This window comes from Zeugodacus cucurbitae, chromosome 5 (genome assembly GCF_028554725.1).
Source record: "Zeugodacus cucurbitae isolate PBARC_wt_2022May chromosome 5, idZeuCucr1.2, whole genome shotgun sequence".
Taxonomy (NCBI): domain Eukaryota; kingdom Metazoa; phylum Arthropoda; class Insecta; order Diptera; family Tephritidae; genus Zeugodacus; species Zeugodacus cucurbitae.
Genome location: NC_071670.1, coordinates 43,378,153 through 43,398,384, shown reverse-complemented (window position 1 = coordinate 43,398,384; position 20,232 = coordinate 43,378,153). Strand labels below are relative to the sequence as shown.

The window sequence follows — 20,232 nt, the reverse complement described above, 5'->3', positions numbered from 1 at the left end:
TATTCAGTGAGCAAAGCGATGAAATATAGACATACAGTATTATTCAAAGATTTTTGTGTTGAAATAAAAAACACGAAAGGGTCAACTCTATTGAGAGCCCAGTTACAAGATAAGTTGTTCATTTTTTATGCTCAAATGAATGTTCCAGAAAATATGTTACACAATATGATGTGGCATAATCGATATGGCCACATAAACTTTGAAAGTTTGAAGCAAATCGTCGACAATAATTTGGTTCGTGGATTAAATAAAATAGACATTAATTCTAAAACAAATTGCGATACATGCAATAAATCGAAAATATGTGCAGTGCCTTTTCCTAAGAAGTGTGAAAGAGAAACAAAACAAATACTTGAACTAGTGCACACAGACGTTTGTGGACCGATCAATGTGAAATCAGTGGGTGGTGCACGTTACTTTCTTACTTTCATAGACGATTTTTCGAGAATGATTTTTATATATTCCATAAAGGAAAAGAGCGAAGTGTTTGAAAAGTTTAAAACATTCAAAAATATGGTGGAAAATCAAACGCAAAAAACAATTAAAAAGTTGCGTAGTGACAATGGTACGGAATACACCAATAATAAGTTTAGTGAATTTTTAAAAGAATGCGGAATTAAAAGACAATTGACTGTGCCATATACACCACAACAAAATGGGGTGGCAGAAAGAGTTAACCGCACAATCGTTGAAATGGCTAGAAGCTTATTGGTACATGCTAATTTAAAAGAAGAATTGTGGGGTGAGGCTGTCCATACAGCAGTGTACATACGTAATCGCGCTCCTACAAAGTTATTAAAACATACTACACCGTACGAAGTATGGTACAATAAAAAGCCGTCGGTGAAACATTTAAGAGTTTTTGGTGCACGAGCTTTTTCATTGGACAAAACGCATCGTGGTAAATTTAGTGCAAAAGGCAAAGAATACGTGTTTGTAGGGTACTCTGAAATTTCAAAAGCCTATCGTCTATATGACAGAGAAACGAGGCAAGTGATAATTCGACGCGATGTAAAATTTATAGAAAACAATGAAGGTCTCGGTATGTGTGAATGTAAAAACAGTACAAAAATCAACGACGATTTGGCAAGAATAATTGTAAGTTTTAACAATTGCAATGAAGAAACAGAACAAGTTGAAAGTTTCGTAAGCTTCACTGATGGTGAAGACGATGAAGTTGAAAATGAACCTCAAAATGATTCACATGACTCAGATAGTGAAATGCGTCGTGGACCTGGTAGACCAAAATTTGTTCATACTGGGAAGGTTGGTCGTCCCAGAAAAGAGTATCAAAAGTTGAATTCTCTTCAGTATGGTGATATAGAAACGCCACATACAGTCAAAGAAGCATTAGCAAGCGAATACTCCTTTGAGTGGGAGAAATCTATGAAAAATGAGTATGCGGCATTGGTAGCAAACAACACTTGGTCAGCAGTAGACCTGCCGAGGGGCCAAAAGGTGATTGGGTCAAAGTGGGTTTTTCGTATAAAACGTAATCCAGATGGAAATATCGAGAAATTCAAGTCGAGATTAGTAGCAAAAGGCTGTAGTCAACAGCTGGGTTTAAATTATTGGGAAACGTTTTCGCCAGTAATTCGATATGAAACGATTCGTATGCTACTTGCAATCGCTGTTGAGAAAGAGTTGCATTTACATCAAATAGATATCTCAAATGCATATCTAAATAGCGATCTAACTGAAGAAGTTTATATAAGACAGCCGGAAGGTTTTATAGATAGTAAAAATCCGGACAAAGTGCTAAAATTAAACAAAGCTATTTATGGCCTTAAACAGTCAGGTAGAGAGTGGAATAGTACACTCGATATAGCATTGAAGAATTTGGGTTTCAATCCGTGCAAAAGCGAGCCATGTTTGTATGTCAAAGAGCGAGACAAAGTTTATAGCTACATAGCAGTTTATGTTGATGACCTAATATTAGCATGTCCTAGTGAAGAAGAGGTTACAAACATAAAACGCAAACTATCGTCAAAGTTTAAGTTGCAAGATGGCAACACACTTAAGTTCTTTCTTGGTTTCGAAGTAGAACGTGAGGGCAAAACAGGTGCGATTTCTGTGTGTCAGAAAACATATATCAAGGAGTTGTTGAGCGTATACGGTATAACCTCATGTCGTCCAGTAAGCACACCCCTCGATCCTGGCTTTCAAATCAGTTGCAAAGATAAGAACTGCTCCAAGGTGGACGTAACAAACTATCAGTCATTAATAGGGTCTTTAATGTACTTGGCCATTTCGACGCGTCCTGACATAATGCATGCAGTAAGCTTATTGGCGCAAAGAAACCAAGATCCTCATTCCGAACATGAAGCTGGCGCAAAGCATGTTCTGCGGTACTTATCAAAAACCGTAGATCTAAAGCTTCATTATTGTAAAAATGGTAAACCGGTAAAAGGCTATGCGGATGCAGATTGGGCTAACAACAATACAGATAGGAAGTCATACACCGGCTATTCGTTCTTTCTAGCCGGCAGCGCATTTTCTTGGCAATCCAAGAAGCAAGATGTCGTCGCTTTAAGTAGCACTGAGGCAGAATACATTGCCTTGAGTACAGCAGCAAAAGAAGCAGTGTATCTTCGTCGCTTACTGAAGGAAATGGGTTGCAGTTCCGAAGATCCGATTTTATTGAAAGGCGACAATATGAGCGCTATACAAATTTCGAAGAATCCTGTATTTCATAAGAGAACTAAGCATATAGAAATAAAATATCATTACATTCGTGATGTAGTAGAACGTAAAGAAATTGAATTAGAGTATGTTTCCACAAATGATAATGTATCTGATATTTTTACTAAAAATTTGCAAAAACAAAAACATGTAAAGTTTGTAGATATGCTTGGTCTTAAATATTAATGTTAAGAAATATTTCACTTGAGAAAGAGTGTTGAAATTATATGCTTATGTTACAAGTCAAATATTTCTCATAAGGACTTTCTTTCTTGTAAAGTAATAATATGAATAAGATAGCTATATATATTTTATGAATACACTATATATGTATGTACATATAGTTCTGTTTGAAGAACTTTCTTACTTCACTCCTGATTAAACCGCTGAAGTACGAGCAAGTCGCATTCTTTATTTTCTCACAGTCCATTCGCGTAAGTACTTAGAAAAATTCTGCCAACAGTATATATGCATACAGTTAGATAACATTTTCCACATATATTAATTCTTTTCACTTTCTCCACTCGAAAAACTTTTATTATTTGTTTGTGTTCTCACTCTCTTAAGACCTGCCATTACGTTGATTTTGACCTTCTGCACTGTTGGCTGTTGGTTGTTGTTGTAGTTAGTTATTGCTATCGCTTTTGCTATTGTTGTTGTGTCACTCATTAACAAAGAGTATTCACGTTTCAACGCCACCATGTACTCATGGTAACCACAGAGGACATGCACATAGTGATGGCCTTTGCTTTGCACTAGCTTTAGATTTGCCCTTATGGCACTCGGCTGTCGGCAAGCACACACACACAGATACATACAACAAAAACAAGTGCACAAGGGTAAAAATGTATGTGTGTGTGTGTGTTTAAGTATATATACATACATATGTATATTGAGTGTATATATTATTGTAGAAAGGATACAAACCCTGCAGGGAAATTAAACCGTTTAATTAAGAGGCGTAACCATAGCGGAAGCTGCCCATATTTTAATTGTTTCTTGGTTGTAAATTATTTGCGTGGTTTAAAAATAAACAAAATTTTGGGGGATGCCACCTATTTAAAAATAAAAAATATTTGAAAAACAATTAGGTAACAAAAAAATGTATGAATGGTGGCATACATAAAATTAAAAAAAAAAATTTTTTGGACATGAAAAAAATGTGTGGATGCCACCTATTTAAAATTAAAAAGAAATTTAAATAAAAAGATTAAAACAACAAAAACTGTGTGAATGCCACCTATTTGAAATATTTGAAATTTAAAAAAATAAAAGAAATCAAATAATAAAATTCAAAATATTTTTAAGCAGTGTTACCACATGTTTGAAATTTTTTGTTCACAAAATTTCTAAATTAAAATTTCTTATGCAAAACACATCTTTTATTTTTAATAAAAAAAATATTTGAAAATGCTTTAAGTTCAAAATATTTTCTTAAAGGGTTGCCATATGTTCCAATTGTTAAATTATATTGAAAAAAAAACGCAAAATTAAATATTACAATATCAGTATCTGAGGAGATTTCAGATATATTTCTGAAAACAAAAATCAGAGAAAGGTTGCCACATGTTTAAAATTTTTAAATTTAATCAATATAATAAATTTTATATTGTGAAATGAACATCAAATGTAGGAAGTTCGAGAACTTTTTCTGTTTGAGATATTTGTGTGATGTTGCCACATGTTCAAAATTGTTAAATTACATTGAAAACGCAAAATTAAATATTACAATACCAGTATCTGAGGAGATTTCAGATATAATTCTGAAAAAAAAAAATTCTGAGAAGGGTTGCCACATGTTTAAAATTTTTAAACCTAATTAATAAATTTATATTAATTTTAAATTATAATACAAACATCAAGTTAAGGAAGTTTACGAATGATTTTTATCGGAATTATTTCATAGAAGTGTTGCCACATGTTTCAAAATTTTTTAATTAAATTAATATAATACACGAAATATTACAATGTCAGTTTTATATAATATTTATCAAAATAATATTCGAAATAATCATTCTCCACCCGGTCCGCATTTTCCTAAAGTGCGTTTACATATGCACATGTCCTTACACACTCGCATGTGTAAACACACATTTATGCTGAAGCAGCATTCATTTAATTATGCGGTCATTTCATCAGAGCCTGTTTATCTTTATTATAATTAAGAAATATCCCAGGGGAATAACATTTATGCGGAATTATATAAACACGAAAATAAATATTATTCTTATATAATATAATTTCCATCAATATATATGTACATATATGTATATGTATATATAAGCATATATGAAGGCTGATTAGAATATGTTAAAACAATAATAATACGAATACCAAAGATGCGTCAGTAATTTGCAGTAATAATATAATTAATTAATAAAATATAATCCAGCTCGACTTTCTTAAATTTTACCACAAGCCCACCTGCTGTCAATACTCAATTTAATTAAAAGATCTCACTTTTCTGTAGAATATTAAATATTACCTCATTTCATATCAAAGAAAACCGACAAAAATAAAAACTAAACCAGCAAATAGTTTCAACGAGTGCTAATATTTATGCCCACCACTGTTAACTTAGTATTTCTAGCTGTAATCACTTGAACCCACACACACTTACATATGCACATACATACGCCCTTTGACTGCCCACTTAATTACGTACGCAATTCTTGCGGTGACGTCGGTTGTCAAATTTACCAGACTCCAACAACAACAACAAAAACAACAAAATTTTACCACAATATACACATTTAAAGTTAGCCATAGCCATAGCGAAAATTTAAGGCGCAAATAAAGTTAAAGCACATTAAAACTGACTTTGTTGCTAGGTTACATACTTTTGGGGTATAAACCACCGAAAAACAATACAAAAACAAAATTGAAACAAAAAAACAAATTTTTTTGGCCAAACTTTATTTGATCACAGCGGAAGGCTTAATTTACTTACTTGTAAACTTTTCGCAGCTTTTCAATGCCCATAATTTTTCATGCATTTATAATAAAGACGTTGTTACATATGTATGTCTGAACTATATGTATTTGTATAGTTGTAAGTATGGGCATACTCAATTGTATATAAACTTATGGATGTGCGAAACTTAGTCGTTAGATACATATCATATTAGGGTGTCACATAATAAACGGAAAAATTATTTCATACGAAATATTTTGAAGAAAGAGTAGAAAAATATGAGCTGAATAAGGAAATGAAATCCCCTAAAGACTTTAAAAATTTATTTAAAAATATTTGTATATTAAACATCGATTTTTTATATAAAATATAGCCCCTCTGGACGTCTGGCACCATTTCTTCAAATATTTGTTCAACATATTTTTATATTTACCAATAATGGAGTTTTTATGCTTGGTATAGCTAATATACGAACTGGTAAAATATTTTGAGATTTTTTCATGTCAGAAATACTCACTGATGGTTAATATTTGACGAACACCTTTAAAAAGCACACATTTTCTATAAATTCCGATCAGTTTTTGATACAAGTACCTTCTTCCATAAGTTTTCGAAATATTTAGAGACAACGAACCCACGAAGAGTTCTGGAGTTTCAAGAAATATGCATGAAACTTCCACTTTGACCACCATTTTACTCCATTTTGAATATCTTGAAATATGAATTTGTTGATATAGCGAGAGGGCGCCCATTTATTTTAGGCTGATAGAATAATTTAACAAATTAGACTCTGCTGAGCTTATATACGCATAAAATATAAATAAATCATATATCGGACCATCCCAATTTTAACAAAAAAATATGTTTATAAGTCTTTAAATTATTTTAACCCCTTGTTGACCAAGGCCAGAAATAAATCGTGTTTCTAATCTATCTTCACAATAGGAAAAATTAAATTTCAATGACTTCTTCTTCTTGACTGGCGTAGACGCCGCTTACGTAATACCAAGAGAAGCCAGGTCCTTCTCCACCTGCTCCTTCCATCGGAGTGGAGATCGGTTACTGCATCGAACACTTTCAGTGCTGGAGCGCTTCCGTCCATTCGAACAGCATGACCTCGCCAGCATAGCCGCTGTTTTTTTATTCGCTGAACTATGTCTATGTCGTCGAATAACACTTAATGGCCCTTTAAGGCAAAAATATAAAATATTTGATACTTTGCAATACCGTTGGTCAACATGTTATCAATAACTCAACCGTTCCGTTTAAAAGAGCAAAAAGTAATATAATACTTGAGAGTACCGTCGGATGATACAGGGTTAAAACCCGATTTGTATATAGGTATTCAGATCAAACTATGAATTTTAATAAACGATTCACTCAAAAAGACTATCATATATCACTAGATACTCAAATGTCATAAACTCTTATTAAGTGCTTGATATGTACATTGGAGAAACCGCTCTTCCTATACTGTATGCAACGAGAACAAAACCCTTTTACGGGTCAACTAATAATACAGCCACACACAAAAAAATAGATTTTGACCTGGGGGTCTTACTATGTGTACCTTATGTTTTGGCTGAATCCGAGGCCCATTAACCCACATTAGATCAGAGACAGTGGCATAACCCCAAAAAACCAATATGGTGGACAGGTTTTGAAAAAATTCATTGGATTCGCTTGAAACTCGCTATTCGGGGATTACGAATCCGGTGTCGGTTTTTCAAAATTCAAAATGGCGGACGATTTTTGACAAATTCCACGGATTCAATTGAAACTCATTACTCGTAGGTTTTCGGATTCGCTTATTACGAATTTGACGTTTGTTTTCAAAAATCCAAAATGGCGGTACAATATGGCAGACACATTAAAAAAAAATATAATTTTCAAAATTTTATTATTTTCAACAATAAGTCAACATATTTTGGTTTTTTAAGGTACTATTTTTATTATTGTTAGCCAAAAGGGTCCGAATTTTATACTTATATTATAGCTAAGCTCTTCATTTTACATGCTAGACTCTGCAGACCTTTCAAGTATAGATTTGAATTGGTGGAAATGACGACAACTATAAATTCCCAAGTTTGGAAAATATCTGACTTCTTACCTTATCCAACTTAAGTCAACAAGCATATCACCAATAGGAGACAAACAAGAGCCTTTGAAAGACATTTTGTCCAACAAATAGTGACTATATGGATAATTTCAATGAGACAGTGTTGAAATGCTATGAAAATATTTCAAACTTCAACAAACAATATAGAAAATCAATAAAACAAGCTCCAAACTAAACTTTCCTTCAATTTGGAACCACCCTAATGCATACACTCATGATTATTTCAGCATATTGCTTTTTAATACAGTTAAGTAGTATGAGAAATTGTTAGTTTGCAAAAGTTTGGCATAAATTTATTAAGTTAGCTTTAGTGATATTGCTTGTTTACAGCAATAACCAAAAAAATGTGCTCGCCCCTAAAACTATGCAATATGCTTTTTTGTTTTTTCGCTTATTTTCGGTTTTGCGCCATTGAAAATGCGTAATTGTAACTTTAAATTGTGTGTTTTTTTTTTTGTGAATTTGCGGATTTAATGCAATGTTATTTATTTCGTAATTAATGAGCATATTTCTTTAATAAACTATAATATTGCATTATGCGTTGATAGTGAGTGTATGTGCGTGTGTGGGTGTTGAAAATTTTCGAAAATTACATGTCGCTTTGCAATGCGTATTTTATTGCATGTAATTTCACTTTAGTGGTTAAATTGTAATTAAATTGAATGTAATTACTTTTAATGTGTAAAAATTTAATTGCGATTTAATTTGCCGGCGAAAGGTTAAAGCGTTAAGCTATGCGGAGGCGGTGGACAGATTTAATCAAAGCGATTTCGCACATAATAATTAAATATCGGCGATTTTGAGTTTGGTGTCCGCATTTATTTTCGGTTTTAGTAGCAGTTTATTTGGTGTCTAGTGTCGATTGCTAACTATTGATGTTAATACTAGTGTGCTGGCATTAAATAATGTTTGATATTATATATATTTACAGTTAACAGCAAATATATACGTATAAATATTGCTTACATATTTAGATATATATATATAGACCTTTATGTAACTGTAATTTCGTAAGTTGTTGCTCCTCATTCATACTAATTGGTTTAATTATTGTGCCCACTTTGCCACAAATCTCTTTTACTTCAACTCACATACATACAAACACACATACACACACATGCAACCACTAACCGTTATAAGTGCGCATTTGTATGAGTATAAGTGCGGCTTTTATGCTCACTCTCATAACCACATAATTGCCAATTAGTGATTAATGTGGAAAGTGTTTTCCTTGTCCTTTTATACTATGGTTTTGCCACTTTGTTTCAATGAAGCTTAATTGTAAGCTTACATATTGGCTCACTCTCTCTCTCTCTCTCTCTCTCTCTGGCTCTTATTTAATATTCAAAATTAATATTTATTAAATTCAAACGTATTACAAGCACTTATATAAATACTTCAAAGTAAGCAAATAAGTATGTCAAATTGAATTTTCCCGTATAAATGACTGGTTTAATTGAATTCATTTGTCTGCTGACAGCATAGTTTAAGTTGTAGTAAATTAATGCCGACGCATTGTACATATGTTTACGTGTATTTAAATGGTAAATGGTAAATGGAAAATGGCAAATGAAAAATGAAAAATTTTATTCGAGTATCCGAGCGAGCGAGTGAGTCAAGCGTTTAAACACAAAAGCATTGCAACAACTTGTTGTTAAAAGTTGTACACAAACATTTTAATTAAGCTTGAAGCGTAACCGAAAACGCCATTTTGAAATATGTCGATGTGCATTTGTTGAATACTGCGAGTGAAACCAATTAGCTTACGCGTAACCCCAATCAACAGTCGCTGCTAAAAATTCCATGAGCGTTACAATTCAATGAGCGCTAGTCTTCTGTTGCATTGAATTGAAACTGTGTTTAAAGAGAGTACATTTCACAAATCCGAAACAAATTAGAAGCACACGTATTTATATTCCCCTCAATATATTATGTTGAATGTTGAATATACTTATTGTTGAGATCCATTAAATTAATGGTTTATAATCAATGAATCTGCAAGGACTGACCAGTTGGAGATAAATCACTTAATACTGCAAAACATGGTAGATAATTGAACCTAGTCCCTAACATAGACTCATCTCACCACTAACTTGGCATTTCTTGACTTCTTCCTTTAACTCCTTTGACCTCGCAAAACAGTCGGTTGACTTCGTCAGATCATCGATTTGACTTCAGACTCAGAATATAAACAAATTAACCTTCCTTGACTCCCTATTTGACAATATGGTCCATAGTTTATGCTTCCGAGATCGGCAGCACGATCCATACAACGTAAGCAAACCTAACCTCTCAAAATGTTAACAAACCTGACGACATTTAACCCTTCCAAATTTTATAGAATCTCCCCTGACATAAAATGTAAACAAACATAAATCCACACGACCCTTCAAAGTATGAATAAACTTGATATTACGACCCCTAAAAATGTCAACAATCCTGACATAAGGTGTTCCTTCAAAATGTCAACAATCCTTACAAGTCGAGGAAAATGTCGGGTTTGTTTACATTTTGACGAAGTCAATGAACTTTAACTGGATTTGTTTTCATTTTGGTCCAGGTCAATGACCTTTAGCCAGGGTTTGTTTTCATTTTGACCGGTGACAATGACCTCTGGCCAGATTTTGTTTACATTTTGTCCGAGGTCAATGACCTCTGGCCGGAGTTTGTTTAAATTTTGGGTGAGGTCAATAACCTTTGGGAGTGTTGTTTTTTAAAAGGTCTCATATGATCGAGTTCATTAACAAACCGATGGATCACGTGAGATGCGGCTTATTTAAATATCTTAGTGTCATATGTGGTCAGGTTGGTTCATACATAGAAAATCACTTTAGGTCGGGTTTCTTTATACTATATTTTAAGTTAATTAAATGTGGAGGGATCTGGTGGGGTCAGGTGTATTAACCTTTTAAGGGTTCACGCGGGGTCGAGTTGGTTTATACTTAGAGAAGTCATGTAAGGTCTGCTGTATTTGACCTTTTGCATTTTGATTTGGGTCAGGTTGGTTTATCTTTAGAGAAGTCGGGTTCATTTACATTTTGAAGGGTCGTGTATGGTCAAGATTTTTCAATTTTAATTTTGTCAGGTTTAGATTTAAAGGGGAAAAGTGGTGTCATGATTACTTACAATTCGAGGAGGCGCGAAAGGACAAGTTTGCTTATATTTTGGAGAGTCACGTAACTCTATATCTATATTTGGCGTAGGAACCGCTTTAAGCGATTATAGCCGAATCCACCAGAGCGCGCCACTCATTCCTCCTTTTTGCTTTTTGGCGCCAACTGGAAACACCAAGTGAAGCCAGGTCACTTTGCACTTGGTCTTTCCACCGGAGTGGAGGTCGTCCTCTTCCGCGGCTTCCTCCAGCGGGTACTGCATCGAATACTTTCAGAGCTGGAATGTTTCCTTCCATCCGTACAACATGACCTAGCCAGCGCAGCCGCTGTCTTTTTATTCGCTGAACTATGTCAATGTCGTCGTATAAATCGTACAGCTCATCGTTCCATCGTCTGCGGTATTCGCCGTTGCCAATGTTTAGAGGACCATAAATCTTGCGCAAAACCTTTCTCTCGAAAACCCCAAGAGTCGTCTCATCGGATGTTGTCATCGTCCACGCTTCAGCGCCATACATCAGGACGGGAATAATGAGCGACTTATAGAGTTTGATTTTGGTACGTCGAGAGAGGACTTTACTTTTCAATTGCCTACTCAGTCCAAAGTAGCACCTGTTGGCAAGAGTTATTCTGCGTTGGATTTCAAGGCTGACATTGTTGGTGTTGTTAATGCTGGTTCCCAAATAAACGAAATTATCTACAACTTCAAAGTTATGACTGTCAACAGTGACGTGGGAGCCAAGACATGTAACTCTAACGTTTTCATATTTTGAGGGGGTTAAAATTGTAGGCTCAAATGGGTTCAAGTTTGAGATCACACGAAGTTGAACTAGGGGTAAAGGAAGCTTAATTTTGATTACATTATGAGGTGGTTGAGTGTGAATGAGTGCTAAGGGAAGTTTTGACCCGGTTCTATTAATATTTTGGTACAATTTCAGATATTTTTATGCGATTAATCTGTTTTGAAACTGTATGATGGAACTTCAAAGAGTAATGCTGCCAGCAAGTTTGATGTAGCTTTAGCAGTAGCTCGGCATTCAACTTAACATCTGCTAAGCAATGCTTCTTCCTAATTCATTGACATTTCATTTCCAAGACAAACAATATACTATTATTATTTATTATTTCCATCAACACAAGCAACTCAACTACCATTTCTCAGCCTAAATGGCAATAAATGTCTAATGAAAAGGTCGGATTTGTAAGAAATATCCAACGTTTACCTTGGATAGCACAACAAAACCACTTAACTTTAATTGAGCAAATATGCGCTGCAAACATTTAACACTATTCTTCGTGTTACAATACACGCACATACATAAAGATTCTTTACATACAATGCCTTAGCCAATTTATTTATGCCAATCTTTATTTAAATGACATGCGTAAATTAGTTAGTGCGCAGCAGAAGAACAACAAAAACAACAAGTAAACCGCCCAATATAGATGAGTGCTATAATTCTTGTGATACTTTCAGCATGCTGAATGAATTCTCACACAACAATAAATGCATAAATGATTAAGTGCTAAACTGAATGAATGAATGAATGAGTGAGTGAAGTGAGTAATATATACACTTCTACAATATATAAGTATAAATAACAATAGTTGAAATGGCCAAATGTCATTCATTCACACAGTGACGAAGTGTTGGTGCGAAGTGTAAAGAACAGCCGAAGACAAAGGACGAAGAAGTGAAGAAGCAGCAAGCAGCAAGATAAGTAGAGTGCTTAAAAGGAAAAACATTACAGTGCTTTGTGCGAAGAAAAGCGCAAATAAAATAAAAATAGCAAAAAAAAATAATAAAGACAGTGAAAACAAAGAAGTAGTGAACGGTAGTAAGTTGGGGGCTACCACCACCAACCAGTGGAGACATCAAGTGTGGTCTCATCGGTGCTAAATTAAATTTATACCAAGAGAGCACACGAAACAGACGTTCTACGGCCGCCCACTGTGGTCAGCACAAAAGAAGATGAGCATGAAATAAAAAAAAAAAACAGAAAAAAAATAAAAGTAATAAAAAAAATAAGAATAAAGAAGAAAAACGAGACGCACAGCACTGAACTCGTCGAAGTAGACAAAACGAATGAATGGCCGACCAGTCCATGTGGGAGCAGACGAGGCAGTCCAATGTAAATGGCACACTTATTGCCGCTGAACCGTGCAGACAACAATTCACAGCGGTATTGGTGTGGTAGCTGTTATTATTGTTTTTGTTGTCAACATCAACGACGACGACAACGATAGCATTGAGAGGCGGGCGTCGTTCGAGTGTGTTGGGCGACAACCAACGTCAAAGCAAATGTATAATAAATTGCATGAAAAACTCAGTCATTACGCCAGCAGCAGGGAGATAATTTAGTTACACATCACCAGCTAACAGCGCCCCCAAGCCCACAAAGCCTACGCGGCGAACTTATCAAACGGTCAGCATTGCTTTGGTTTGTGATTTTGGGCTGAGATTGAATGACTTGTTCACACTGTGACGCCGCAGCAGCAGTAGTTGAGGCAGAGACACCAGCAATACCGCTGTGAAACTCATTCACAGTTATCAACGAAAGCAGCAACAACAACAATAGCAGCATCAGCAACAATAACAACATCCACAATTATTAGTGGCATCGCATTTTCATTCATTTGCATTTGCACCCCCCACCGCTTGAGCTTGAGGAATCGTTGAAGACACGGTCACATCACAGTCGGGGTCGCTGCAAAGGCATGTGATAGCATTAGTCGCTGTGGCAGGCCAAGTGACGGTACCAGTAAGACAGCTTATGCCATAGTCGCCTTTGTGTCACTTTAAGTTGCCGTCATTGGAATAGCAACAAATCACTGTCAAAGGACTCATTGTCACATAGTGTGTGTGCATCAGTGGCAGAGTCGAACTTTCCAGACTCTATAGTTCCATAGTTAAGTTCAGTGTAGCGTCCGCTCGACGTTCAGTCGCTTGTGACATTTTGTGACAGTAAACATCTGGCTGTTTGTGCACCCTACGTTCGACTCAGCGTTCGTCAATCGTCGTGTGCGCCCAACGTTAGTCGTCAGTCAGTCGTCGTTCGTCGAAAGTTCATTCGTAGTACCCGCAGGGGCGTTTGTTCGGGCGACTGTGACGGTGGGTGGGTGATGCCAACCCATTGAGAGCAAATGATGAAGCACAAGGGTTCCAGTTACTGTTGTCGCTGGTTCACACTTTTCTTGCTCGCTATGGGCATTGTTCTTGGTAAGTAGCAGTCAGTCAGTGTCTTTTGTATTTTGTAATCATTATTTGTTTTCGTGCTTTAATGGATTTGCTAAATATCCCGCTTAACTGCTGCTTTGTTAGCCATAATAATTAAAAGTAATGAAGTACAATTCTTAGTATAATCAAATTTGCCGTCGCTAGTTTATTGGCGGCTATTTAAGATAGGCGTGATAACGGCAATAATATGCAACAGTTATAAGTAGCATGCTTGAAGGTAAATGGTCTCGAAAGGAATTCTATAATAGTTCTTCATTTATATTTGTAATTAATCAGCTATAAAAGTAATGGACTGGAATAAAATAATTGCCTAAATGATATCACGCAGAACTGAGTTAGAAATAAATTGTTCCAATAAATCGACACCTGAAAATAAAAACTATAATAAGACCTAAGTTACCTGCGCATAATTATTTATCTTGCCTCAAGAATAAGTAGACCATTTTAAAGAACATCTCAGTTTACAGCTTTATAAGTTTTTAGTAGAAAATTAAAAGATCTCTGAATTGAAAAAAATTTGGCTAAACTTTTTAGCAACGAACTTTATGATATGCTGTATTCAATACATTGCTGTCATCTCTCCGGAAAGCTGTTATATAACTGCTGTTCACAAGATATAAAGAAATATATATTTTTAGTATATATATATTTTTAAAATAATTTATTTAGAATTGAACCATATCTCAGAAACAAATCGGCCAATTTCAATGAAATTCGGTTAATAATATTTCTATAGTTTGAAAATCGGTTCAAAACCACAATTGTTGAAGTCCATATGATTCCAGTGAATATATCGGAGGAAATTAAAAAAATTGCATTTCGATTAAGGCTGTCCATCTAAAAATCGCCGAAATCGAACCCCAAATAACCCCGGAAAATCTCTGAGATATTCTAAAGATTAGATAATTTCTTCATCAAAATAGATCGAAACCATTTCCTATAATTTTTTTCTCTCTATGAAATATTGATCTGTTACATTGTTGATATTTATAAGGGGTTTAAACTTTTAAACCTTTTCTAAACCTATATTCTCGGATTGTCTAACTCCTATTAAAGCTAACCCAGCTTCCACCTTGTCAAGGAGATTTTATACTTAGTAATGTAATAGTAAACTGAATCCCGCTGAGTCCCTGCGTTTTCACAAGCATTGATGCAATAGATAAATTGGCAAGATTGAGTTTAAAATCTGTAATAATAAAGAAAATGAGTCACTTCATAGGCCTATCAATTTGATAAAAGAAGGAACTCTTAAATAATTTATGCTCTAAGCTGTACAATCGAACCATCACTTTCGTAAAACAACATGATTACAACCTCAAGGTTAACTTTGTAATTAAATATATAATTTATTAATTTATTTGGAATATTTTATCTTGATATTAATTCGATTGCAAAAACTAGCTGGAAGTAAACAATAATGTGGAAATGCCTTCTACTATTTTCGAATTTGAATAACAACGAAATATTTAGATTACAAAATTACTATGGCACCCTCTTAAATGCATTTATCACATGTTTTAATCCCTTAAATCTTCATTAATTTCTAGCTAAACTAGTATCGTACATATTTCTAAAAATTTACAAATATTTTGAATTTAGCGAATACTTGATAATTAATTTTTTCAACCAGCTAAAGTCGAATAGCTTTTTCGCATAGCCAAGGAAATTGAATACATTAAGATTATAATTGAGTAACCAGTTTCTGCTTTTCGAACATCCGGCTACTTGATTAAGATAAGCTGTTATACATTTTTGCAGAGTTGCATTCCAGTTTCAACTCGATTTGTATTTGATTAAGTGGCTATACCAGTGTAACCCATGAAAAATTAAGCGATTTTCGTGATTTTTTTTTTTTAAGAAAAGAGCTCGATCGAATGTTTCGAAGTTTTTTGGGATTATTTATCCACAAAAATATTGGAAAAGAACGGAGTTAGGTGCTGTCTTCGGAGATGCCAAAAAAAAGTTCCTCAAATTAAAAAGAAGTTATACAATGACCTACGATTTTTGAAAAGTATCAAAAAATAACAAAATAGCGTAGTTCTGAAAAAACAGTTATCGTTTTTTAGGTAAAATATGTAATTTTTTCGATTTTTTTGTTTTTGGTATATTAATGTCTACAACATCTCAAGAATATTATCCTAAATTCAAGTCGTTCCGAATAATAGTTTCGGAAATTCAGCCTTTGGTAGGTGTGCGGTTCAAGTCAGGTATTATTGTCAAGCAAATTTGACCGAAATTTTAATTTTTTTGGAAAAATATCTGCCAAAATTCCAATTTTAACTTTTTTGTCTTTCCTTCGTTCAAGCACGAATTTATGGTCATAACTAGAACACTTATTTTTGTTTTTTAATTTTAATGATACTGTCAGGAGTTATGCTGACAACGTGGATGCACCTTTTTTCCGAGGTGTCACCGGAAATGACGTCACAATGGAGTATTTTTTTTTGAAAATTTCAGAAATTATTCTTTAAATATGTATCTATAAGGCAGAAAAAAGTTTGAATTAAATAAATAATTTTTTACATTGAAAAAAAAAATATTGAAAATAGGCCTTTGTTACGCGACAAAGCCCAATGTACATACCTTAATGTAGTAAAAGGAGATTCTTCTTTTGTATGATAAATGGATTTAATCAACTCTTTAAGGGGCACACCTAGTGTGAAATTTCAAAAAAATCAATTTTTTGTTTGTTTCATATTTCGGTAGATTACACCTTTAAAAATTAACATATTAAAATTTCAAATCAATATCTCAAATAGTTTTTGAGTGAAAACGATCATTTTATCTTTAAACGCGTTTTTCTCGAAACACCATTTTCCGAATTTGCTGCAGTGATTACTCAAAAACAAATGATCCGATCACTATCGAATTTTTTTTACATGTTCTATATATAGTTCTCCGTAAAATGACCCATGGATTTTTGATCTGATCAAAAAATCAAATTTTGGCAGGCCCAAATCGACCAAAATTTTGGGTAAAATTCGACTTTTTTTTAAACGCCGCCATATTGTCAATTTTTGATTTTTCTTTTTTATTGTAGGCCATTGTACAGACAATATTATCTAGTTTAAGGAGAATTTTATTTTTTTAGATTTCATCCACGGAAAAGGCTGGAATCACTGCAGCAGTGAAGTGAAGTGCAGTTCGCGCCGTTGGAGATCGACTATAACTTAAAAACATTTAATTTTTTTCTTAAAAAATTGCACTGTATATTCTTGAAACATGTATAAATATACTCTTAAAATTTGGAAAGAATTGATAAAGTATTTTTTTAAATAAAAAGTCCCAAAAATCACCTCTTAGTTAGGCCATTACACTAGGTGCGCCCCTTAATCAAGCAAAGGTTGTTTAATTGATCTCCCGTGCGAAAAGGCTATACGAAATCGTAAATATACAAACAAATTGATCGCTGTGGCATTAATTGAGAATCTTACTAAAACAGAGTGCGGCCAATATAAATCATGTCAAGAGAGTTGTATATTTATTTTTTTAAATTTACTGAATTATATTTATTTTATTATAAAAGAAAGGTTTTAAACTAGCGTGAGTAGTTAAACGAGGTTAAAATAGGCAGAATGTCCCTCTAACTGCCAAAGGAATTGCTTTTTAGTGGCCTCATTATAACGTGTCTCACTGTATATTGACTTTGTCCTCCTTCGAGCAAAATCAAAATGAATAATTCAGTTGTTATGCAATGCAATTGATTTAAATTCTGCGCATATTGACTTGCAAATGGCATATTTTCACAGCTAAACTAAAACAGGAAAGGTGGACAAAATAATAAATAAATGCGTTTGAACAAATATTTGCCATACTCCGCCACATTTAAATTATGGCTGAAGACAGCAATATTTGCATGCCCTTATTGCCTTGTCCTTACGACAACAACAACAACAAGCGCTGTAAATTGAATCATAGCAAACATTTTTACATTTTTACATGGACAAAGCAAAAAAACGAGAATTTTTTAATGCTTGTGCGTGTGTATATGTATTGAGAAATATCGGTCTGCCTCAGATAAAAGCGAACGTGTCAGAAGACACCTGCTCGTTGTTGAGATAACCGACAAGCTATAAAGTTATGCTGTGGGAAAATAGCCGGAAATTGCCATTGAACATTTGTTCACCGGCGCCGCTTGACTCGTGTTCTCACACCGGCTATGGCTGTGGCTCTTTCACTTGCTCTTGCCCTCTCTCTCACCTGTGTATTTTGCTTTGTTTACTTTTTGTTTGTTTATGCGGTTTTTATATTTTTACAAGACCGCAATCTTTCAACATTTCATTGCCGCAAAGACATACAAATTGCCATGCACAGGCTTACATATATATTTATATACTAAAAATAACTGTATTTTATGTATTTTTGCTCACACACTCTCTCTCTCTTTCTCTTTCTTCCGCTCTCCCTTCACCCACACAACTTCTAGTTTCGCCAGATATACACACCGATTTTGCTGACAACTACAAACAAATGAAAAGCAAAGGAGCAACAGCAACAACAATAACACCAATGAATACAAATGCATTGCGTACAATCAAAATGCTCGAAGCTATGGGCATTATTGACGCCAACAGGTACAATGTCAACGATAAGAACAACAACAACAACAACAACAACAATAACAATGAAAACAATAACCCAAACAACAATAACAATAACAATCTTAACAACTACAATTCAAATGTGTTGATTGCCAACAACAACAACAACAACAGTGCAAACAGTAAAAACAGCAACAAAATGCACATTAGTAGTGCGTCGAGCAACCAAATGAAGATGCACAGTCAGCAATTGGAGCCGTTAGCTGATAGTGCGGCGACACCAGTCGAGGAAGAGCTTGAGGCGCCGGAGCTGGTGCTGGAACAAGAGCTGACGGAACATATGGTTTCAACGCCTCAATCGATGACAATAATGGTCGAAAAGCCCACAATGGTGAAGCATACAACAACAACAACAACAAGCCCAGTAGCAACAACGACAGCTGCACCAGCAATAATGGAACCAACAACAACAACAACGTTAAGCGCCGGCCACACGGCAACAACGTTAGCCACAGCAAGTAAACCAAGGAAACCAAAAACAACAACAACTACAATTACAATAGCAACAAGCGCCACAACAACGCACAGTGGCAGCAGCACAATAAAGTTTGCGTCGCCTGACAACGTGGCCAATATAAATGTCAGCGGCATAAATGCGAAAAGCACAATGATGTATAAGCAACAGCAACAACAACAAGAAGAGAAACAACAAAAACATAAACAACAACAATACGCACAGCAACAACCACAGCACCATTGGCAGCTTAGGCCATATGAAAGCCAAAAACATCATCCACTGCAACAACAACAACAACTCACTGAGGCACAATTTGTTGTTGCGAACAGCAGAAGCGAACGAAGACCACAAAAGTACATTGGCAATACTTTGTTAGGTGACAGCGATGCCGATGACAGCGACAGCGGTGACAGCGGCAGCACACAAGCAACCGCATCGATGGTTGTTCAAATGCCTGAGAGGCGTGGCGACGACGAGTTGGAGAGTGTGACAGCTACAACACAAACGCAAATAGCAATCAACGGTAATAACAAGAGCAACAACAATAGAATTGTTGATGGCATTACAACGCCAATAACTGCAACAACAACAACAACAACAACAGCAGATACAATAACAATAACGCCAACAACAATCAAAACCGAAACACCAACAACAACACAAAGCAACCAATTTGAGTCAGTACGCATTTTATATGATCACAAAGCAAACGACCCCACCGACGACGACGACGATGACGACTTGAAGCCAACGAAGGAAACGGATGTGCAAATGGTGGTTGTGGCACAGAATGAGGAAATGGAAGTGGATCGTCAATATAAACAGAAATTTTCCAACTCATACTCAGTTGTGAACTCGGGCAACACACACAATTATGCGGCAGGCGCACAATTGTCGGCACACCAACACCAACAACAGCGGCAGCAGCAACAGCGCAGTCGCTGGGTACGTCAAGCGGCGGCGGAGGAGGAGCCAATAGACAAATGCCGACAATTTAATGAGGGTGATGCGGCGAAAAATGAATTCTACAGTCCCGATTATCCGAACTATTACCCAAAGAACATCAACTGTACACGCGTGATTACAGGTGAGTCTCGTATGTTGAATGTTG

At 35.1% G+C, this 20,232-nt stretch overlaps 1 protein-coding gene and 1 long non-coding RNA gene across 7 annotated transcripts in view; one reads left to right on the top strand and one right to left on the bottom strand.

The window, feature by feature from the left end:
• LOC114804422 (uncharacterized) overlaps positions 1-20,232 on the bottom strand; it is an 84,138-nt gene that overhangs the window by 12,494 nt on the left and 51,412 nt on the right. The window lies entirely within an intron of this gene.
• Positions 1-20,232, top strand: part of LOC105216006 (uncharacterized) — a 69,394-nt gene that overhangs the window by 24,938 nt on the left and 24,224 nt on the right. For 5 of the 6 annotated variants that reach the window (XM_054230897.1, XM_054230894.1, XM_054230896.1 and 2 more), the window contains exons 2-3: positions 12,466-14,045; positions 18,490-20,208. In XM_054230897.1, coding sequence (XP_054086872.1) covers positions 13,970-14,045; positions 18,490-20,208 — 1,795 coding nt within the window. In that variant the 5' untranslated portion in view covers positions 12,466-13,969. Of the gene's footprint in view, positions 1-12,302; positions 14,046-18,489; positions 20,209-20,232 lie in introns of all 6 variants that reach the window. The other variant, XM_054230895.1, reaches the window with a different exon arrangement.